Source organism: Neofelis nebulosa, chromosome 14 (genome assembly GCF_028018385.1).
Source record: "Neofelis nebulosa isolate mNeoNeb1 chromosome 14, mNeoNeb1.pri, whole genome shotgun sequence".
In the NCBI taxonomy this organism is placed as follows: domain Eukaryota; kingdom Metazoa; phylum Chordata; class Mammalia; order Carnivora; family Felidae; genus Neofelis; species Neofelis nebulosa.
The window spans coordinates 46,599,023-46,621,042 of record NC_080795.1 but is presented as its reverse complement, the minus strand read 5'-3'; the positions used below and the strand labels follow the sequence as shown (position 1 = coordinate 46,621,042).

General features: G+C 38.1%; 1 protein-coding gene across 3 annotated transcripts in view; it reads left to right on the top strand.

Annotated features, from left to right (window-relative positions):
• ANKRD46 (ankyrin repeat domain 46) overlaps positions 1-22,020 on the top strand; it is a 63,746-nt gene that overhangs the window by 22,018 nt on the left and 19,708 nt on the right. For 2 of the 3 annotated variants that reach the window (XM_058698702.1, XM_058698703.1), the window contains exons 2-4: positions 8,881-8,982; positions 11,782-12,119; positions 12,951-13,109. In XM_058698702.1, coding sequence (XP_058554685.1) covers positions 11,809-12,119; positions 12,951-13,109 — 470 coding nt within the window. In that variant the 5' untranslated portion in view covers positions 8,881-8,982; positions 11,782-11,808. Of the gene's footprint in view, positions 1-8,880; positions 8,983-11,781; positions 12,120-12,950; positions 13,110-18,297; positions 20,327-22,020 lie in introns of those variants that run through there. The other variant, XM_058698701.1, reaches the window with a different exon arrangement.

Below are 22,020 nucleotides of genomic sequence, written 5' to 3'. Positions count from 1 at the left end.
CAGGGCCCCTGGAAGTTGAAATGAGTCGGGTAGGATGTGGGTCTAATAATGTGTAAGGAGCTCTTGCATTTTAAGGGTTGTCTTAGGCCGTAAATGTAAGCAGTATGGAGCTCTAGACTACGGTGATTCATATAGCTTCACATGCAACCAGAGGACACCTCAGAGATGTCTACTGGATCCTCTGTGGGGTTGCAGGGCGTAGGGAGGGCCTTGTCCGCCCTGTGTCACTAGAATGGGTATTTTGCACGAAGGGTGCAGGACATGCTAGCACCCATCTGGTGCACAATTTAAAGCATTAGGTGGGGACAGATGACAATAGAATTGTGATAAACATTATGTTGTGTAGATGACATATGTTTTATTTTCACTGTGGATCCTGAATGGAGCTAGAACCTTGAGAATAAGGGCTGGTTTGTAAAGTAGCCTATGAAGTTACAGCCTTTCTGGTTCTCAGTATCCTTATCTGTAAAATAAGGAGATTGGGTTGAATAATCCTGAATGGGCCTCCTGGCTGTAGAAACTTCGTGGAAGAATTTAAGTTTCTCCTGAGAACACTTGTGCCTTCAAACTATTTGATGTGAATCTGATTTAAATTTTGTGAACTATTTAGAAAATAAGGAATAACTTACAAAAAGTTGTAGTTCCCGTATTTTTTAAGTAACACCAAATAAATGAATAAGTAGGAACATCATTTTTTTAGCACTTCAGTTTTGTGTAAACGAAATCTGCTATGGTGGGTTTGAGATTTAGATTTCTGAATAATCCTAGAGTCGTCATTTATACTATTAATTTACTTTAATTTTACTTTAAAAATTAATTTTTTAAATTGAGGTATAATTGATGTACAGCATTGTGTTAGGTAAACTTTTTTTTTTAAGAGAGAGAGAGCACGAGCGGAGAAGGTGCAGAGAGAGAGGGAGACACAGAATCCGAAGTAGGCTCCAGGCTCTGAGCTGTCAGCCCAGAGCTCTGGGTGAGGCTTGAACTTGTGAACCACAAGGTCATGATCTGAGCTGAAGTCAGACGCTTAGCTGACTGAGCCACCCAGGTGCCCCTAAACTTTTTTTTTAAAAGGAACATTGAGCTTCATCCCAACTCTGAATTTTCACTAATTAAGGATTATTAAGAATTATAATGGTAAGTAACGGTGAAATGAAACAAAGAGAGGGGTGCACCTGGCTGGCTCAGTCAGCAGAGCATGGGATTCTTGATCTCAGGGTTGTGAATTTGAGCCCCACATCGGGTGTAGAGATTACTAAAAATAAATAAAGAAACTTAATTTAAAAAACAACTTTAAAAAAAATGAAATGAAACAAAGAGAAACTTACAAGGCACTCCCTCTTGCTTTATTCCCGTCCTAGATGCTAAAGTTGCAGTTGAAGCCCAGGTGGCCCACAAGGTGGCACCATTAGGTCATATAAGTAAAGTGCTGCTATTGTAGCTAAAACTGATATTTTAAAAAATCACTTTATTACAAAAATAATACATGTGCATGAAAGACTTCAGATTGACTTCCCAGTGCTTATTTAATATACTTATTATATAATTACAAAATATAAGCTGAAGACTTCCTATGGGGGAAGGTCCCTTGCTAAGAATTTTAAACGGGGTAAAATTGCACAGTAAAGATTTTGGAAAATACTGAAAAGTGTTAGAATAGAATAAAATATCCAGGATATCAGTACACCCTTTGGAAACAATTAATTTTATTTATTTTAAGCCAATATCTTTTCAAAAGTTGAATTGTAACTAAATTTTAATAATGCAAAACTATAAGTAATACATCAGAGGAAATATATATCGGAAATCCTTATTTGGTGTTTTTTAATTTTCTGATGGAGAAAGAGAAGTTTAGACAAGCATTTTCTCATCCCAATGAGTAAGAGATATTTGAGAATAATGAGTCCAGGAATTTAGTCACTTCCTATAAAGTAGAAAATACTTCCAAATATTTTGTGGTTGTTTTCTCACACTTAGAAAGGATTATTTTGAGATGATTGCAAAGAGTTAATTCATAATGTATGGCTGAATGTTTCCTGTAAGCATGTGATCAATACTTCCTGTAAAGAAACATTTCCAGGTATTTATTGGTTTTTTTCGCAGTTTGAAAACTTTACTTTGCATGAGATGTTTGAAAGGAGTTAATTCAGAGTGTGTGGGGTAGACTAATGTTTCCCTTCATGTAATCTTTGAGGAAAAAGTTTCCAAACTATTTCATTGTATGGAAAAGAATTTTATGAAACCAAACTTAATGCCATAGGTTTTTTTGCCCATAAAATGAGGATAATGATAATACTTACCTTAAGGGTTTTTATGAGGATGAAATCAGGTATTCCAGGAAAAACACTTAAATAGTGCCTGGAATGTAATAACTTAGTAAATGTTAAATATTTTCTATCTCATATTGCTAAGCAGTTGCTGCATAGTAATAGCAGACATATAAATAAATCCTTGTTTTTTTTATCAGTAAGTTTTCTTTCCTAAGAACCTCTACTAAGTAATACCTGATTAGCCTACTTCCAATTATTATATGGACTTAAAAATAATGAACTGGCCTCTAGTAGCATTCTGTAGTTCACACATTTCAAATCAACCTCACCTTTATTGCGTTAATAAGGCTTTAATTATGAAGTAATTGAAGAAATCACAGAATTAAGAATTTTATTTTAGAGAGAGAGTGTGTGTGCATAAGTGGAGAGCGACAGAGGGAGAAGGAGAGAGAGAATCTCACTCAGTCTCACGACCGGGAGATCTTGACCTGAGCTGAAATCAAGAGTTGGAAGCTTAAGTGACTGAGCTACCCAGGCGGCCCAAGGATTTTAAATAAATCAAATTAGACTTGGAAATACCACAAAATTACATATAAAGTAAAAATGTATCTGTAGCAGATCCAGATCTATCTTAAAATTACTCTTTGAACTTCTGTCAATTATTTTTGAGACTCAGAAGTAAAATTCAGAAGGTTCTACTTATAAACTTCCTTCTTCCCATGTTCTTCATGGTGCTGCAGTATCCTGAAAGGGTAATATTCTCAGTTCTTTTTAAAAAATTTACTTCCATGCTTTCAGAAGAGGGCTACCCTTTTCCTTTTTTGAAGCTCAAAATAAATATCCATATATTTTGCCTTTATTTTGGACAGATACCTCAAAGGTTAAGAATTGAGATCCTCATCATATGATCTATGAGAATTGATTTCCCAGGGTCTTCTAAGACAGCTTCCAAAAAAATGGATATACAAGGATTCTATAAAAGGGATCCTAACTAAAGTGAACTGTAGTTTAAGATTAACGGAACAGCAGAATCTTTGAAGTTTTATAGTGAGTAAAGCAAGTGTTGCATCAGGATTGCTGTCAAAGTAAAACTGTTTGTTCATAAATTAGACTAGTTCCACGGCCAGATGTTATAGCCAGATCCATCTGTGTCACATCTTTTAAGTACATTGCCTGTGAACCCATTATGATAGTCAAATTTTGACCAGAAATGTTATTTTAAAACTCTCTTAGACTGTTTTGATTGGCTTAAAATGTCAGCGTAAATATGTGTAATGGAAAAATACGGAACAAAAAATTTTTTAATGTGCTAAGGAATTTAATAAAATTATGGAAAATTATAGAATGTAACCATTAAAAATTAAGAATTGTTTTGGAAGACTGGTAACATGGAAGTATGTTCACAATACAGTAAGTAAAAAAGTTTAACATTTGTATTTAGAGTATTTAGAGTATTTACAGTAAATATATATTCATACAGAGAAAAAAGGCTGGAGGATCATAGCACCCAAAATAGTAATAATAGTTATTTTTAGTTGGTAGGTAGCATTATGGGTAACTTTTATTTTCTTCTCTTTGCTCCTATTCATATTTTGTAAAAATTTATAACAAAATGTAGAATTAGTCATAAGAAAAAATGTTACCTTAAAATCTTGTTAAGATGAACTTAATTGAGTGTATAATCCACAAAGAATTCTTAGATTCTCCCAAGTCTAGATTTCAAAAAAAATGTGCCAGGCACTATGTCATCTACAAGGATACACAGATCAGATCCATTTTTTGCATTCTAGAGACGAGTTCTGGCAGGAAGTTTTGCAAGCAGTTGTGAACAAACAACTAAGCTTTGTATGAACCATTTTCTACTGATTTTCTTAATTGTGTAGAGGTGGCACGGCCTATTCGAGATATTGCAGACTAAATTTGAAGCCACTTCCAGCAGTGCGGCCTTAGACTCATTAACCTCTCTGAGCCTTGGAAATTATTAAGAGCACTCTATTAGAGAAACATAGCTATTAAAGATGAGCAGACAAGAAACACATGATTAATGTTTTGGGAAGGAATTAAATTTTTGTTAAAATTTTTACTTGGACAGAGCTAGATTTCTTTTAGATACGGCTTTTTTTCCTTGCCCACTATCTGTGGATCTGTGCAGCGCTTGGGTTTTAAGAACAGTCATTCTAAAGTGCTAGCAGTTCGGATTTAATGACTCCATTGGAAGTTCTTATTTTATGGTTCTTTGAGGTTATTTTTATATTTTAAAACAACTGTATCCTTTTAAAAGGTTAAGAGTAACCACATGAGGTATAGAGAATCCAGATTTGGGTTTCCATTTGCTGTATACCGCTCAGTTTTAGTACTTCCCTCTGACATTAGAAAATGTAGGCAGTCAGATCCGAAAATGCGTCTCTCCCCAGGTATGCCATTTTTCCCGTGCATTTTGCTGAAGTGTCTGCTGCTTTGATCTCTGATCAAAGTTGCTATGTAAGCATAATGTCAGTCCATCTGAACCAGGAATGTAGCACTTAGTCTTGCCTTTTCCCAGTGGCCTTTCAAAATGAAAAATAAATCAATACATTATGTATGTAGATATTGGATATAGAAAAACAATTTAAAGTTAGGTTTAATAAGTATATATTAAAATACAACAGATTTCCTCCATTAGTTCTTAACCATCAAGAATACTATCTTAAAGTTCTATAGATGTGATCCAATATTAACAAAAGAAAAATATAAAAGAGAAAGATTATTAACTAGAACTTTCCATCAAGTCAGTGACTCACATGCTTCCACTAAAACCTCCTTATTGTTTTGTTATTTCGATTGAGACAAGCACTGTGTGGTGCTGGGAGCTCTTGTTACTGACACCTAGGTGACTACCTCATCCCAAAGGATGAGTGGCTCCAGCCTCATGAAGTCTCTTAGGTGGTGCCACAGAGCATGGAGTTAGGAGTTTTAAATGTTAGGCCGTGCCAGCCCTTCAAGACTTACCCCCAGAGTCCTGCTTTTCACAGTCCCAGGGAATTAGTCTCTGAACCAGCCACTGTCTCTCATGGACACTAGGAACTAGGCTATGGTGAACAACTAGAGGATTTAGGGGGGCTTGAGTGTTCCCACTGTTGACCATTCCTGTGGATTTTTCCACTGCCAGGAATCCGTTCTCTTTTCCTTTTTTGGAGGCCTTTACTCCCCACTAGAGGTCACCCCATTGCTGGACGGTGCTCTGTTACCAGGGGATCAATGTTCAAGGCTCCACGCAGGCTCTCTTCAGTACAGTAGAGAACTGTCTCCCCAGAGCTGTGCCTGTCCTTGGGAGGGGAGTAACTATTATCTTGTGAGTGCTTAAGTCATACAACTGACCCGGAGTCCAAACCTAGGCAGTCTAGGTCCAGATAACATTCTGGGTGAAGTAGCCAAGTTCTTTTAACAGCCTCTGACAGTAAAAAATTGCCTCTAGAGTTATTATACACTCCTAACAGTAGTCCCTCAGGAAAGTCAGACTGTATCTTGTCTTTCTCCCTCCTCCTTTTCCTACCTTGAAAAGAAATCTTCACTATGCTCAGCTTTTACATTCATTCACAGGGGAATAGACTCAGCCCTCTGTGAATCTCAAAAGATACTAGTTCCCTGTTCATACTCACACATTAGTGTTTCTAACTCTACTTGTGGAATGGTTCTTACTACACACTACCTTTGGTAAATACCAGGACCCTTGTGAATGCTTGGTCCAACAAACTCTTCCATAAATAACCTCTTAACTGTCCTGGTTGCCTGAGTCACCCAGACAGATGATCCCAAAGAAGACCTTACATTCTTTTTGTTTGTTTTGATTTTGGTTTTGTTTTGTTTTTTGTTTTTTGCATGGGGACAGTAGGTACCTTCAGACTCAACTGTCTTTTGTCCAAAATCTTTAAGCCTCCATACCAGCAATTTGCACTGATGGCCATTTATCCTAGAGAAACGAAGACTTAGGTTCACATAAAAATATGTACCCGAATGTTTTAGAAGCTTTAACACCCCAAACTGGAGACAACCAGACGTCCTTTGAAAGGTGAATGGCTAAACAAGCTGTGACACCCTTGTCCTTTGAAAGGTGAATGGCTAAACAAGCATACCCTGGAATGCTCCTCAGATACAGAAAAGAATCACACTATTGCTATACATAACAACCTGAATGAATCCTCAGAGAATTATGTTGAGTGAAAAAAACCAACCCCAAAAGGTTACATACTGTATGGTTCCATTTATATAACATTCTTGAAATGACAGAATTGTAGAAGTAGAAGACAGGATAGTGGTTTCCAGGGGATGAAGAGGGTGGGGTGAGAGGGAAGTAGGTGTGGCTGTAAAAGGGCAATATGAGAGAGCTTTGTGGTGATGGAAATGTTCTGTATCTTGACTATCAATGTCTGTATCCCAGTTGTGATATTATACTATAGTTTTGTGAGATACTAACACCAGGGGAAACTGGGTAAAAGTACACAGGATCTCCTTGTATTATTTCCTACAACTTCATCTACAATTATCTCAAAAAGTTTAATTTAAAAAATCTTTAGTCCTTCTCACCCCTTGAATAATAGTTAATAGATGTTCTCAATTTTATTCACTTTTATAACTTCTGGAGAAGCAATTAATAGATTCCTAGTGATTAAGGTCTAATTGGGGTCCAGACATTTTCTTTCAGGTTTCAAGTGTAATTAGGTCTAATGCATTTGTATGATATTAACTTTGAAATCACATAAATAAATCTGTAATTTGATCAAATGTACTGTCTTATGGGGCTTGTCTTCAAAAGAAAATGGCAGAAGCATTGTCTTTCCTGTGAATTTAAAGGAACTTTCTTGTGAATTTATTTTTAAGTTTTTATTTAAAGTCCAGTTAGTGAATATACAGTGTAATATTAGTTTCAGGTGTACAATATAGTGATTCAACACTTCCATTCAACACTTTGTGCTCCTCACAAGTGCATTCCTTAATCCCTATCACCTATTTCACCCATCCTCCCCACCCACTTCCCTTCTACTGACCAAGAAAGTTTAGGAACTTTCTTGTGAATTTAATGGGTCATTTGAGGGGGTAACTATATAATCTATAATTCTATCTCCAAATGAGAAGCAAACTTTGTCCTTTTCATACTGTGAACCCTACTATCTTCAGACTAACCCCTGCACCATTTTAACATTAAAAATCATATATTAGAGATAAGCTCGAGTCATGAAGATTCAACCCCCAGTTGTTACAATAAGAAAGTAAAAAGGGGCGCCTGGGTGGCTCAGTCGGTTAGGCGTCCGACTTCGGCTCAGGTCATGATCTCGCGGTCCGTGAGTTCGAGCCCCGCGTCGGGCTCTGTGCTGACAGCTCGGAGCCTGGAGCCTGTTTCGGATTCTGTATCTCCCTCTCTCTGACCCTCCCCCATTCATGCTCTGTCTCTCTCTGTCTCAAAAATAAATAAAGGTTAAAAAAAAATTAAAAAAAAAAAAGAAAGTAAAGATATACACTGTGGGTGAACTCAGAATTTTGTTAAAGCAAATTGATTAAGTGGCTCAGTAATACGAAGTTTGTCTAAAATGGTACATATAATTTGTCAGTCCTCATCTTCCAGCCTAGCGCTGATAACCCTTATGATGCAACCTGACTTATGTATTTAAATGGAGCTTCAAAAAATACCATTAATTATTCGCATATAAGTTTACTTAAAGGAATTTGATAACAGCATGAATGACCTCTAAAAGCTTAACCTGAATTTCAGCCTGAGCTACAAATTTGAGATTTTGTACTTATATCCTACCACTTAGTGTAGTATCTGCCATATTTGGGGCATATAGTAAATGTTTAATGAATTAACACTGATATGCTGTGGACATACTGTCTGTGCATGACCCTACTTCCATCATCCCTCAAGAGTAGAGTACAGTGGGGCAGACCAGGCACTCGAGATGTCCCTGAGTGCAGAGGGGAAACCTGACTGGGTCCCAGCAAGAGCATAAAGGACAGGCAGCAGCATGTTTCAGGAGGAGCAGAATCTGGTGTATGGCAAAGATTGCAGGCAGATTTGAGCCAATTTTTCTTTCATGTTGAACAGCAAAAGGGGCAGGGGACAATCTCGTGGGCAGATTTAAGTACCAGCATTCAGGATGGATTAGAAATATTTTTCCTTAAATATATCCTGTTTGGTTTAAATATAAGTATTGGTTATTTTTACTCCCTCCCACCCTCCCCCCGCTTGCAAATAGCATTTTATTTCTAAAAATGCTTTTGTGTGCTACTCTGAGATCTAGCCACCATTTATAATGTGAAAAAATGCATTCTGCATTCCGGTTATTTGGAGTGAATTTTCTGAGCCCAGTTTGTCCTCTACTGATGGCACATAATTTGATTCTTTTTCTTTTATCTTTCTGACCATGCTTTCTTGTTTGTGGGCGACAGAGCCACTCCTTAATAAGTCCTTCAGTCCTCCCTTTTCATTACTTTATTACTTGTTATTTTACCAGCCTCACAAATTGAGGCCTTACCCATAGATTTTCATAGCCCCACTAGTTTCTCTGTTTGATAAAACAGCTAGACTTTCTTCATGTCACAACCTCGTTATAACTAAATTTTCTATTTACTGTAGATCCTTGCCAGCACATTTCTGGATATTCTGTTGAAACTTCTTAAGAATTCAGAGAAACTGCTGGGTGACCACTGAAAAAAAAGATCTAATCTTAAGTTTTACGTGAGTATTTTTCTACTGTCGACTTCCTCATAATATGTGAAAGCTTTGATGCCTTGCTTTATGGCAGATTCAGTTATGTGATCAAGATGAAAAATGTTATCTCTCATTGGCCTTATTAAATCTGGGGGCAAAGTTAGTTTCTCAAGGACACAGAAAAACTCACAAAATGCACCACACTTCTTCTCACTTAAAAAATAAACAAGAAAGGCTTTTTTTTTTTCAACTGAGCCAACATTCAAAAGAATCCCAAGTCTTTAAACCACAAGAATTCGTACTGTGTTTGAACCAAAAATACCAAGTAGCTTGTTTTTCATTGTCTATTCTTACAGAATTTAACCAAAACACATTATCTCTTGAAAAGCTCTTGGTATGTGATATTTTACTTTTTGAAAAGTTTCAGATAGCTTTTCCTTTTTTATAATAATAATCCAGTGAATACTATAGGGGAAAATAAGGAGGTTACCGTTCAAAGAGAATTCTTTTTTTTTTTTTTATTTATTTTTGAGACAGAGAGAGACAGAACATGAGCAGGGGAGGGGCAGAGAAAGGGGGAGACACAGATTCTGAAGCGGGCTCCAGGCTCTGAGCTGTCAGCACAGAGCCCGACGCGGGACTCGAACTCACAGAGTGTGAGACCATGACCTGAGCTGAAGTCGGACACCCAGCCGACTGAGCCACCCAGGCACCCCCAAAGAGAATTCCTGACTATTTTAATGAGTAATTTCTTCTCGACAGGTTACTTTCTTTAAAAACTGTTATATAGTGGCATAATCTGAAGTTTATTTTATCTTGATCTCTGTAATTCTTAATCATAAACAGATTTCCCACTTACTTAGAGTTATCCTTAACAACTGCTTCTTACCCTTTATATGTAGTGGGTCATTCAGTTGAGCTAATGCTATTTTTCTGTCCCTCTCCAGTGTGCTCCCTTCTTTCTGCCACTGCCTTAGATCGGGCTGTCATCATTTATTCCCTAGATTTCAACAGTGACCAGCTGATTGATCTCCCTGTCTCCAACCTCGAATCTAGCCTCCAATCTAGCCTCTCCCTGTTGCCAACAGAGTAATCTTTCCGAAAGACTGATATCATGAGACCATGCCATTTCCTTGGGTTGAAATCCTTCAGTGACTCTTTATTAAAATTCAATATAATAACCCTTATTATAGAGTTGTGAGGAAGATTAAACAAAATTTACTGGGAACCCTGGGTGTGATGCCTGGCTTGGAGCAAGCCCTTAGCGTGTATTAATGTTTCCCCTTGTTACAGGGAACCCATGGAGGCAGTGGAGCTCTAGTGGAAAGTAACCTGTGTCTAGAGGGACAGAGGCTCTGCTGGGAAACCAGGCTAAAAGGAGGAGGGCCAAGAACCTCACCAAACTCCGTAGCCATGCTTTCCTGAATCCCCTTGAGGTTAGACAGAAGCATAGATTGGTCTAACATCCAGTTCCATCCGTGTTCCAGAAAGAAAGACTTTGTCTGATAGATTGTCTGTGACTCAGCTTTTGTAACTGTAGAGTGAGGAAGTCATCTCTATAAAGACATTGGTCTCTGCCTTTGTGTTTTCTTCTTTGGGTTTGTTTTCTCTTCAATTTCTTAGTAAGGTTTCTTTTGTCAGGCTTTAACTTTTTCTTAAAGCAACAAAGAGGGGGCCAATTAGACACACACACACACACACACACACACACACACACAGACTGTAGAGTGAGGAAGTCATCTCTATAAAGACATTGGTCTCTGCCTTTGTGTTTTCTTCTTTGGGTTTGTTTTCTCTTCAATTTCTTAGTAAGGTTTCTTTTGTCAGGCTTTAACTTTTTCTTAAAGCAACAAAGAGGGGGCCAGTTAGACAGACAGACACACACACACACACACACACACACACACACACACACACACATACAGACCAAGAGATTGCTGGGGCAGGGAAGTATCAGTGAAAGAGGTGTGGACACACTGGTGAAGCTGGGAAAGCTGAGTTACTCAGATGGATGAAATTTAAAGTGGAGACAGTTGGGATTGCTGCCTTTGCCCTGCCTCTCTATTCCCAGACAGACCTGTTTTTTTTCATCTCTCAGTTTTCAGGCAATGGGAGTTTGGCAAAATCAGATACTTAGATAACCACAGAACAGAGCCGAATAGGATCGATACTGTAAGAAAGACACTCTGAGTTGATTCCATGATATTTCCAATTTTTAAATTCAGTTTATTGCTCTTCCTAGCTGTTTTCTTTCTATGAAAATAGAGGTTTGTGCTGTAGACACAACATTTAGCAGGTCCTTATTGAATGTGAATTAAGTTATTTCATTGTTTTTTTTCGTGCTGATTTAGTTAACTTTTGAGCAGATAGTTTTGTTTACCATATGGAATATCTCAATTATGATAAGAGGCAAATATGTGAAAGAGGATTTTTTTTGTTTTAGATAAGAAATCTCTATCAGCAGTAGCATGTGTTTAAAGTTTAAGGATAATGTTATATATGTCTTCTGACAATGCAATGAATCTAAATCTAAGCAATTATATCTTTTTAACTTTGAAAATCTTTCTTAATCTTTTTATATAATGAAAAACGAAATAGAGCTTTAGAATAATTCAATTGCGGTTTTGATTGAATGGATATGAATAAAAGGCATTTTAATGGAAAATAAAATATAATTGATAACTTTGTTGTTGTTTCTGTTTGGTGAGGTAAGTTATTAGAGGCAGGAGGCCAAGAAGGATAAGAAATAGTGCTTTTCTAAATGACTTCATTGTCTTGATTTAGTTTGGCTTTACTGAATCTCACTTACCTCATATTTCGTTACAGGCATATTCCATCCACCACATCAGAATAATGTCCTACGTTTTTGTAAACGATTCGTCTCAAACTAATGTGCCCTTGCTACAAGCCTGTATTGATGGAGACTTTAACTATTCCAAGCGGCTTTTGGAAAGTGGCTTTGACCCAAATATTCGTGACAGTAGGGGCAGAACAGGCCTTCACCTTGCAGCAGCCAGAGGGAATGTAGACATCTGCCAGCTGTTGCATAAATTTGGTGCTGATCTTCTGGCCACAGATTATCAAGGAAACACAGCTCTTCATCTCTGTGGCCATGTGGACACTATTCAATTCTTAGTTTCCAATGGGCTCAAAATTGATATTTGGTAAGTTCTCTGTGGTTTTTGAAGTCTAGTCATTTCTTTCCATTAGGTTGTCAACCAGTGGTCCAATCTCAGAGTCTGTTGATTCTGCTTTCTCATTGATCAGCTGCAGTGACAAGTTCAAAAAGGCATTGAGGACAAGGTAATCTTGTTAGGGGAGTGAGGAAACAAGAGGCTGCCTTCTGGGTTTATGCAGAAGCAGTGCAAGCTTGTTTATGAAAATAGTGGTGAGGTTCTGCTAACAATTAATTGTGGCGTGAGACAAAGGAAAAAGAAGAAAAGAACTGACATTTGTTGAAAATCTGTTATGGACCGGGCACTGTGTTTACGTAACATTAGCTCATTTAATCCTTAGAATGAATAGCTCTTGAGGTAGGTATTATCCTCATTTTACAGATGAATTAGTTGAGACAAGAAGAGTTTAAACAAAGACAGAGGTCACACAGCTGGAATTTGAACCTTATTTGGTTGCTTTAGACTTTTGTTTTTAATTCTTAGACTTTTTGTAATGTATTTTTTTGCTATAAAATATAAATGTCCGATAAGAGTGAATCTAGAATCTGGAACTTTCCAATTAATTTCTAAGAAGCAGCTCTCTTTTTCATTTATTTATTCTCATTTATTCACTTTTACCTGTATATTCTTCCTTTTTCCCTATAAGAAAAAAAATAGGTTAATTCAAAATTCAAGTTCTAGTTCAACTATTGGTTCTGCACTGCGCTTTAATTTTGAGTTAATTTGGCCTGTGCCTTATCACTGAGATATACACAGATGGGTACTAACAATACAGTCCAGCTGTTACGATGACCTCTTTATATGTATGAACTTTTTTAGCAATCATCAAGGTGCTACACCCTTAGTTCTGGCAAAGCGCAGAGGAGTGAATAAAGATGTCATCCGATTGCTGGAATCTTTGGAAGAACAAGAGGTAAAAGGATTTAACAGAGGAACTCACTCAAAACTGGAGACCATGCAGACAGCTGAGAGTGAAAGGTACTTACGATATAATTTTTTAAGGGGCAATCCACTTTAAGTCCTTAGATCTTTTATGACAACTTTGTGAGCTTTCTATTTATTTGCTTTCAAGTACAGAGCTTTGATACTTTCTTTGAACTTTATATAGGTCCGTATGGCTCCAGATTACAATTGAGAAACTATTAACAGAAAGGACTACGTGCCCACATGCATGTAATGTTCTGTTAGACCCGTGCAAGGAATCCTGCAATATTGTCAGCATAAGAGAGAAGAGGTAGTTAAGAGCTGCATATTAGGGAGGGAAGCAAAGAGTTTGAGAATTTTAAGTGCAGGTCACAAACAGAATGGAATTCAGAAAATGGGGAGAAAGATAAGGCTCAAAACTTGGACAGTATTAGAACTAAGACCAAAAAGGCCCTTTCAAAGGCAGGAAAGTGGAGTGCTGAGGACAAGCAAAAACAGGAGGAGGGAAATTAAGATTTAACAAACACAATTCTGTAATGGGAAAATGAAAGTGATTCTCCCATGAGTTGGAACAAATGAAATTTGGGCTTTTGTAAGAAACTGAAGCTAAGATGTGGTGACTGACAGGGTCTTTAGTGTCTCATCGTTTCTCATCTAGAAGCAGTTTACAGTACAGTTCAGGGAGCTCTGAAACTCCTGGCCCCACTGGCTCATCAGGTAAAGTTAGTTGCCAGACTGAGTTGTACTAGCATGGGTTTTGGTTGACCGCCATGGAGTTTCAGCCATCCAGATACTACAGGGTAGGAAGGATGATGCACCTAGTATCGTCCCCTCCCAAAATTTTCAAAAGAATATATTTCAAGGGCCCTCATCAGCTGTTGACCCAGTAGCTTGACTGATCCGGACTGGGAAATAGGATGATATGGTCCCCGTAGACTGCTGGGGTCATGGTTTCTGTGAATGCTAATGGAATCATCTCTATTTTTTATAGTTGACCCTTAATTTGATTCCTTTGTACCCATGATTGCTTTCCCTCCTCTTCATGTGCTGGCTGGTGTACTCTGTGGGAACCATTAATTCCACTCTCAAGCTTAGGACTATTTGTTTAGATACTTTCAAGAACTTACTGCTGTCCAGAGTAAGTTTTACTTCTAGAACAGCACATGGCAGCTCATGAGTTATCACTAGAAGCTGACAAGTAGATAAAATAAGCAGGAAGTCCAAGATACATTGAGATACCTTGGCAAGCCCTTTTCTCACACCTTTGTACCCCGGATTGACAGAATGCTATAAGCAACATAATAACATTGAATTATCTATTATTTGTTAAATATGCTCTTCCAAGATAACTTGAAGTTTATTTTCACAAATACTTTAAGCTTCTTTGCCGTGAAAAATGTCCAAGAATGTGTTTCTGCTTGGTATATTTTGGGGACCTTCCTTGCTATATTTTGTTAATAGCCAGTTTCTTGGCATCTTCTTGTCAGAAGTATACTTTTAGCTTTATTTTGCCTCAGTTGTGATTACTTATTAGCTAAGTAGTACGTGTAATTAGTCATTTGAGTGGCTCAGTATGAAATATTTACTCCTGCTTTTTTCGCATACCTGTCATTTCCTTTAGCATAAGGATTTGTATTATTTATAGCATTGTGTAAAGCCAGTTCTTAAAAAATTGAATTTTTTTTTTGATGTTTATTTTTGAGAGAGAGCGAGCATGCACATGCAAGCAGGGTAGGGGTAGAGAGAGAGGGAGAGAGAAAGTCCCAAGCAGGCTCCATGCTATCAGTGCAGAGCCCTTCTTGGGGCTCAATTTCACGAACTGTGAGATCATGACCAGCCGAAATGAAGAGTCGGACACTTAACTCAATGAGCCACCCAGTGCCCCCAAAGATTGAATTGTTTTTATTTTTTATTTTTTTAATGTTTATTTGAGAGAGAGAGAGAGAGAGAGATGGAGCAGGAGCGGGCGAGGGGCTGAGAGAGAGGGAGACACAGAATCTGAAACAGGCTCCAGGCTCTGAGCTGTCAGCACAGAGCTTGACATGGGGCTCGAACCCATGAACTGTGAGATCATGACCTGAGCCGAAGTCAGACGCTCAACCGACTGAGTCACCCAGGTGCCCCCAGAGATTGAATTATTAATACTTGTACTACCTCGTTGCCCTATCTTATTCCTGCCTCTCAGTATCATGGTAGACATGTGGTGGTTGACGCTTAAAAAGCTTAAAGGCAACATCGTTGGTCATTAGAAAAATGCAGAGCAAAGCCACAGTGAGTTACTACTTCATACCCAGTAGGATGGCTGTAATCAAAAAGATGAAATGACGGCAAGTATTGGCAAGATGTGGGGAAACTGGAACCCTCATACATTGCTGGTGGGAATGTAAAGTAGAGTAGCTGCTTTGGAGAGCAGTCTGGCGGTTCTGAGAAAGTCACACTGAGTTACCATATGAACCAACAGTTCCACTTTAGGTGTATACCCAAGAAAATTGAAAACATACATTCACACAAAAACTTGTACATGAATGTTTATAACTGTATTAGTTATAAAAGCCCAAAGGTGGAAACCACCTAAAAGTCCATCAGCTGATAAGTGGATAAACAAAATGTCATTCATGCATCTAGTGGAATATTCCACCATAAAAAGGCATGACATACCATATATCAATATGCTACAACATGGATGAGCTTTAAAACCATGCTACATGAAAGAAGCCGGTTAAATAAGACATAGATAATTCCATTTATATGAAATGTCCAGAATCGGCACGTAAAAAGTAGATTGGTGGTTGCCAGGATCTGGTGGAAGAGGCAGTGGGCAGTGACTGCTAAGCGGTAGAGTTTATTATAGAGGCGATGAATATGTTCTGAAATCAGTGGAGATGGTTGTACAACTTTGTGAATATACTAAAAACCACTCAATTGTACAACTTAAAAAGATGAATTTTATGATATGTGAATTTTATCAATCGAAAAGGTTAAGGAATAAAGCTTAATGGGATTGGCTAGCACATGGCATTGTGGCAAAGCTGTGTGATGATTAGCAGAACATGAAGCAAGTTTTGGATGTACCTAGCATTTTCCATTACCCTTAGGGTTCTCTGAGACATAGCATAACTAAAGGGCCCATAAATCAAGATGATGAAAAATATTTTCCCCACTCCCCCATATGTCCTAAGCTTAATGTAGTCATTTTTTAATTTGTGAGCATAGGATGACAAAGACAGTGTTGATGACACACGTACAAAAAAAATATTATGTGCACACATACAGTAGAAAGCATTTCACTGGATAAGGTCACCCTAGGAAATTCTGATTGGCAGAGCTTCATGAGCTCCTAGAGAATGCCCAACTAAATTCTCATTTTATACCTAACATCTTTGAGTATGAGATTATGTCAACTTGGACATAGTCAATAAATTTTGAATAAGTCAAAATTAACCTGTCCTGAACTTCTTTATCTATTTATGGTATTATGTATTTAAACCTCCTCAAAGTTCTAATCTTATTTTTGAACTTGGTTTTTTTTAATTTTTGTGTTCTGGTAGACTCCCACTGAAAATGTCCTTTCTTATTTAGAAAATAAACATCTTTTCATATATAAAGAAGAAAAGCTTGGATGTCAGGCAGACTGGTCAATTAGGAAGTCTGTTTCCTATGATTCTAGAGAAGACCTTTAATACTAGTAAATGCTGAAGGACCTCTGATTAAGTATCAAGAAGTAAAGTAAAATTGTAGGTTAGATAAGAATGCCGGTTTTTGCATGATGAACCAGACTGTTTCCATTGTTCTATACCCAGATGGACCCAGATGGTTGGAAGAATATGAAGAGAAGGGGTTGAGGACGGGTAGTAAATGACCTTTTACAAGCAAGAGATAGTTGGCACATATGATTATGGTCATTGTGGTTTTAATCTAAATGCTACCCTGTTATTGGGCCTGTATGTTGTGACATAGTTGTGGGTGCTAATCCCTTTGAGCTTTGAATTCATCACAGTGTGGCCTTCCAAATACCAAAGTCAGATATCCTGTTTTCTACTTATAGGGGTCATATTTCTCACTGATAGAGTTCTGAAAACCAGAATCAAGAATCCGCGTTTCTTTGTTTAGTGTTTTCAGAGTTTATTTATTTTGAGAGAGAGAGCACGTGTGCACACCCGGGGGGAGGGGCAGAGAGAGAGGGAGAAAATCCCAAGCAGGCTCCACACGGTCAGCGCAGAGCCACACATGGGGCTCTATTTCCCAAACCGTGAGATCACGACCTGAGCTGAAAGCAGGAGTCAGATGCTCAACCAACTGAGCCACCCAGGCGTCATAAGAATCCGTTTTTATGGCACTTGTGCTACTGTATTTTCAATTAGATTCAGCCTTTATGCAGAAGTGAAATAAACTTATTTTGTATTACTGTACCAGATAGAACTACAACCAGTAGGAGGAAGCTATTAAGAATTCCATAATGACTAGGCCTGTTCAGATGTACAACAGACTGAGCTAAATGTCCGTTTTTAGAGCATTACAGTTAAAAGAAGAAATTCCTTCATTGGTCAGATAATTGAACTAAATAAATGACAATTTCCTTTTAACTCTAAGATTCACACACTGTATATAAAATGCTTTTTTAGATTTCCCCATCTTGACTTATTTTCATTAACGTGAATTCTCGAGGTATGAATCTATGTTTTGAATTCTAAATTTAAAGTAACCAAAATTTGGTTACTTAGATACTGTGAGTTTGAAACAACTCATTTTACAAACTTCACAAGTTCTCCTTGGGGGAGCGGTCGGGTAAGCATCTCTTGATTTTGGCTTAGGTCATGATCTCACGGTTTCATGAGTCCAAGCCTCACGTCGGGCTTCCTGCTGACAGTGTGGAGCCGGCTTGAGATTCTCTGTCTCCCTCTCTCTCTTTGCCCCTCCCCCATTCTCTCTCAAAAATAAACTTTAAAAAAATAGACTTCTGCTTAGGACCTTTTCATTAGAAAAGGATTTTTAACTCTGGCTCTGCTGGATACTAAGCCAAGAAACATAGTCATTGTGGCTTAATTTACAGTCAAAGGTAGACTGTGCAGATACATGCAGATACGTACATGAGTATGTGAATGTGTGCGAGTAGGTATTGGTCAGTTTTCTTATAAGTGTTGTGTCCTGTCTTTTCTAAGTTACGTGGCTACTGTTGTATGTCTCCAAAATGGGTGGAATGCGTTGTTCATGTCTCTTTCCTTTTTCTTTGCTCCTTTCACAGTGCCATGGAAAGCCATTCTCTCCTCAACCCCAACCTGCAGCAAGGGGAAGGAGTCCTGTCCAGCTTCCGAACCACATGGCAGGAGTTTGTCGAGGATCTGGGCTTCTGGAGGGTGTTGCTCTTGATCTTTGTCATTGCTTTGCTGTCTCTTGGCATTGCCTACTATGTGAGCGGGGTGCTCCCCTTCGTGGAGAACCAACCTGAACTGGTGCATTAAAGGGGCTAATGGGGATGAGGCCAGTGCCTCACGTTCTGAGTTTCTCAAAAGTTTTCTCTTAGGCAAGGCAGTGAGGGCTGTACATTTTTTTCGTTGTGCATTTTTAGGTGTTGTAATCCTTTTTGAACAACGTAACGTTTTCATTTGAACTAACCACATACCGTAGTCAAGTATACTTCATCCTAAAGCTACCTCTGACTCAGCCTGACTTGTTAGGAAAGCCTTCACATAGCCTTGTTTGATAAAAACGTGGAGGTGATTGAAGAATGAAAGATAAAGGAAGAGACTAGGGAGTCCTTGCTACGGAAACCTTACCCTGATATGGGACCAACTAAAGTGAGGTGTTCAAAAAAAAGGGTTTTCTTATATGATTACTTTTTGTTAGCTGGTTGGTTTTGGTTTTATTTTTGCAAGAGTCCCCCGCTTTTTTTTCCTTCTCATTTTCTGGGAATAGGGGAGAGAATGAAAGATTCAGCTTAAAACTTGTGCTTTTTTCACATAGCAAATCAGTATTGCACGAATCTGTTTGGTTTATTTTAATATTTTCGAGTCTAGTTACAAACCAAACAACTTTTGAAAATGAGCTATATTTTCTTCAAAAATGATTGATTTGATCATATATTTATTTGTTTATAGGGCAACTTTGGTTTTCTTTTTTGTAAACTGCTTTGCTTGTTGTTAATGTCTGTGAAAAAGAAAACTTGAGTTCGTTTTGTCCACTTTCCAGTTTCCCCTAATGTTTACTTCAAAGATCTCCTGTTCATCAAAAATATAGTCAGAAAACTCTTTTTCTACTTAATAGTCAGCAGGTAAAGAGAACTCTGACACATGTCGCTGTCACTGTAATTCTGTAGTGTTATTATTGTGAAAAATTCAGCTCTACAAGCTAGCTGTGTTGTCACAGCAGTCTCATAGTTTACAATCATTTCACTTTACACGCAGTCCTGTTTAGAGGCCCTGTGAGAATTGTTGTAACAGTCCCATCCGTGTCAGTAATTCTCTGATGCAGGAACGGATGGAGCGTTTCTAAGTTGACAGTGCTGAGCGCTATGTGCTGGGTGCCATAAACTTTATGAATGGCAGTACTGGAGAAATTGAAATCTGGTCCCCAAACTATGTTGCAGCTTTCAGCAGTATGTCTGAAGGTCCCTTTTGTTTGTTAACGATCCTGTTCCGTATAAATCATATTCTTGAGTTTTTAAAAAGTATACAAAGAGTTCCTAATTATTCATTGAGTATAGTCAGAAAATTGTAGTGAAAGAACTAATGGTTTTATTTTTTAGAACAAAGGCATCTAAGCTACTGCTAATTGAATTGTCGCTAGAAGTAGAAATTATAGTTTAGAGTAGGATTGGTATTTCTGTGATTCTTGTTGCTTCTTGATATTTTCTCTTGTATTTATATATGTAGGATTAGGCATTTTCTTTCATGTGGCTTTATCCTCTCTTAAAGAGCTGTTTAAAAATTCCTGATTTAACGGACTGCTTCAGGATCAGCTCACAGAGTCTTGTTTTTAGGGTAGAAACAAAATAAATCATACTTGGTAAAAACAGCAAAAAAACAAAAAACAAAAAAACAACTGACTTTAGAATGGAGAACACTAGAACTCAAAATCAAAGTATACTCAGAGTGAAAGCTTTGGAATTTGCTCTTTGTTTGTAAATCTAAATAGATATGCAGAATTGGTTAATGTATATGTAAAGATACTGCATTTTTAAAAGATTTTAAGTGCTGATTTCTTTGTATTTTAATCTCTGCATTCAGCATTCAGTAATACTACCAATAAATGCATTTGTAGTCTCTTAATCACAACCCATTTCCTTAGTGTGTCATTGTCTTTTAATTTAGGGCACCATCCAATAGGTTGCAGTTGCAACCTTTGAAAAGTTTTTTTCAAACCTGATGTAATAGGTATATTCAGTTTCACATAAGTTTGTCTTGTAAAGGCTCTGAAAGTAATTTGGGTGAATTGCTTGTGGATTTAAAAGTGATAATAACTGGGGTGCCTGGGTGGCTCAGTAGGTCGAGCGTCCAACTCATCGTTTTGGCTCAGGTCATGATCTCAGTTTGAGCCCCACACTGGGCTCTGTGCTGGCAGCGCAAAGCCTGCTTGGGATTCCCTCTCTCTCCCTCTCTCTGCCTCTCCCCTGCTTGAACTCTCTCTCTGTGGAAATGAACAGAGAACAGAAATGGAATGGAACATTTAAAAAAAAATTTTAAGTGATAACTACCATGATCAAGTACCTTTCTATCACATGTTACTTAACACGCCTCGTCTCGTGTCATCTCTAAGCCCCCGACCCAAGCTACATTTTCCCATTTTGTAAAGTGAGGAGACTGACACAGGGAGGGTTGTTACTTGTCCAGAGTCAGACAGATGGACATAGTGGAACAGGCATTCCAAGTTGAAGCTCTGTCTCCGATTATAAGTTTTTTTTTCCTTCTGCCCTACTGTGTCATGAACCTGACAGTGGAGTCGTCTAGAACCTTACCTGCTGCCATCACAGCAGTATGTTACTGAATTTCCACCCACGTTCCTAAATACTTAACTTTTCCTCATCCTGTAATGCACCATTTCCCACACCCTCTCCGTATTGCCAACCTTTAAAATTGAAGTTCAGACTCTGGCATGTTCAGAAAACCTTTCCTCATTAACCTTCTTTGCTGTTATTTCTCATCAGTTACCATACTCAATAAACATGGTTTTTTGTTTGTTTGTTTCATTTGGCTATAATTACAAGCTTCATGAGACCAGGCGCTTAGTCCATTGTACTACCCTGTCTGCCCACAGCGCATCTTGTGCTGTGGAGAACTCTGTACACAAATATACTATTACTCTTTCCCCTGCAGCTATATATTTTTTCAGATTAAATAGCTGTTTACATTTCACATGTTTTCTTTAACAGGCTGCATGTGTGACCTGTGTTGGTCATTCTTCTACAGTATGCTTGCCGCTTGATGGAAGAATTGCAGTCTCGATCAGTGTAGCTCCTTTACATGTGAGCGTGCAGGCTCGTTTACTACAGGTAAAAAACAAACGAACAAAAAAGCATAATTGGTATATACATGGTATAGAAGTCCAGGAACAATATTCACCTGCTATTGTGTGTTATTTTGGGTTTTGTTTTGTTTTTTTTTCAATTAGGCTTCTGTGGTGTGAAATTGTTCATGTATGTGTCAAAGTGCTTTCAGCTGCAGGAAACCAAAATCCAAACTGAAAGTGGTTTAGGGGCACCTGGGTAGCTCAGTCAGTTGAGTGTCCCAACTCTTGATTTCAGCTTGGGTCATGATCTCCCGGTTCGTGAGTTTGAGCCCCGAGTTGGGCTCTGTGCTGGCAGGGTGGAGACTGCTTGGGATTCATTCATATTCTCTCTCTCTCTCTCTCTCTCTCTCTCTCTCCCCACTTTCTGTCCCTCCCCCCTCTCAAAATAAGTAAATAAACTTTAAAAAAAGAAAGTGGTTTAAACCATAGGAAATTATGGAACGGGAAGTCTAGAGGTAGAGTA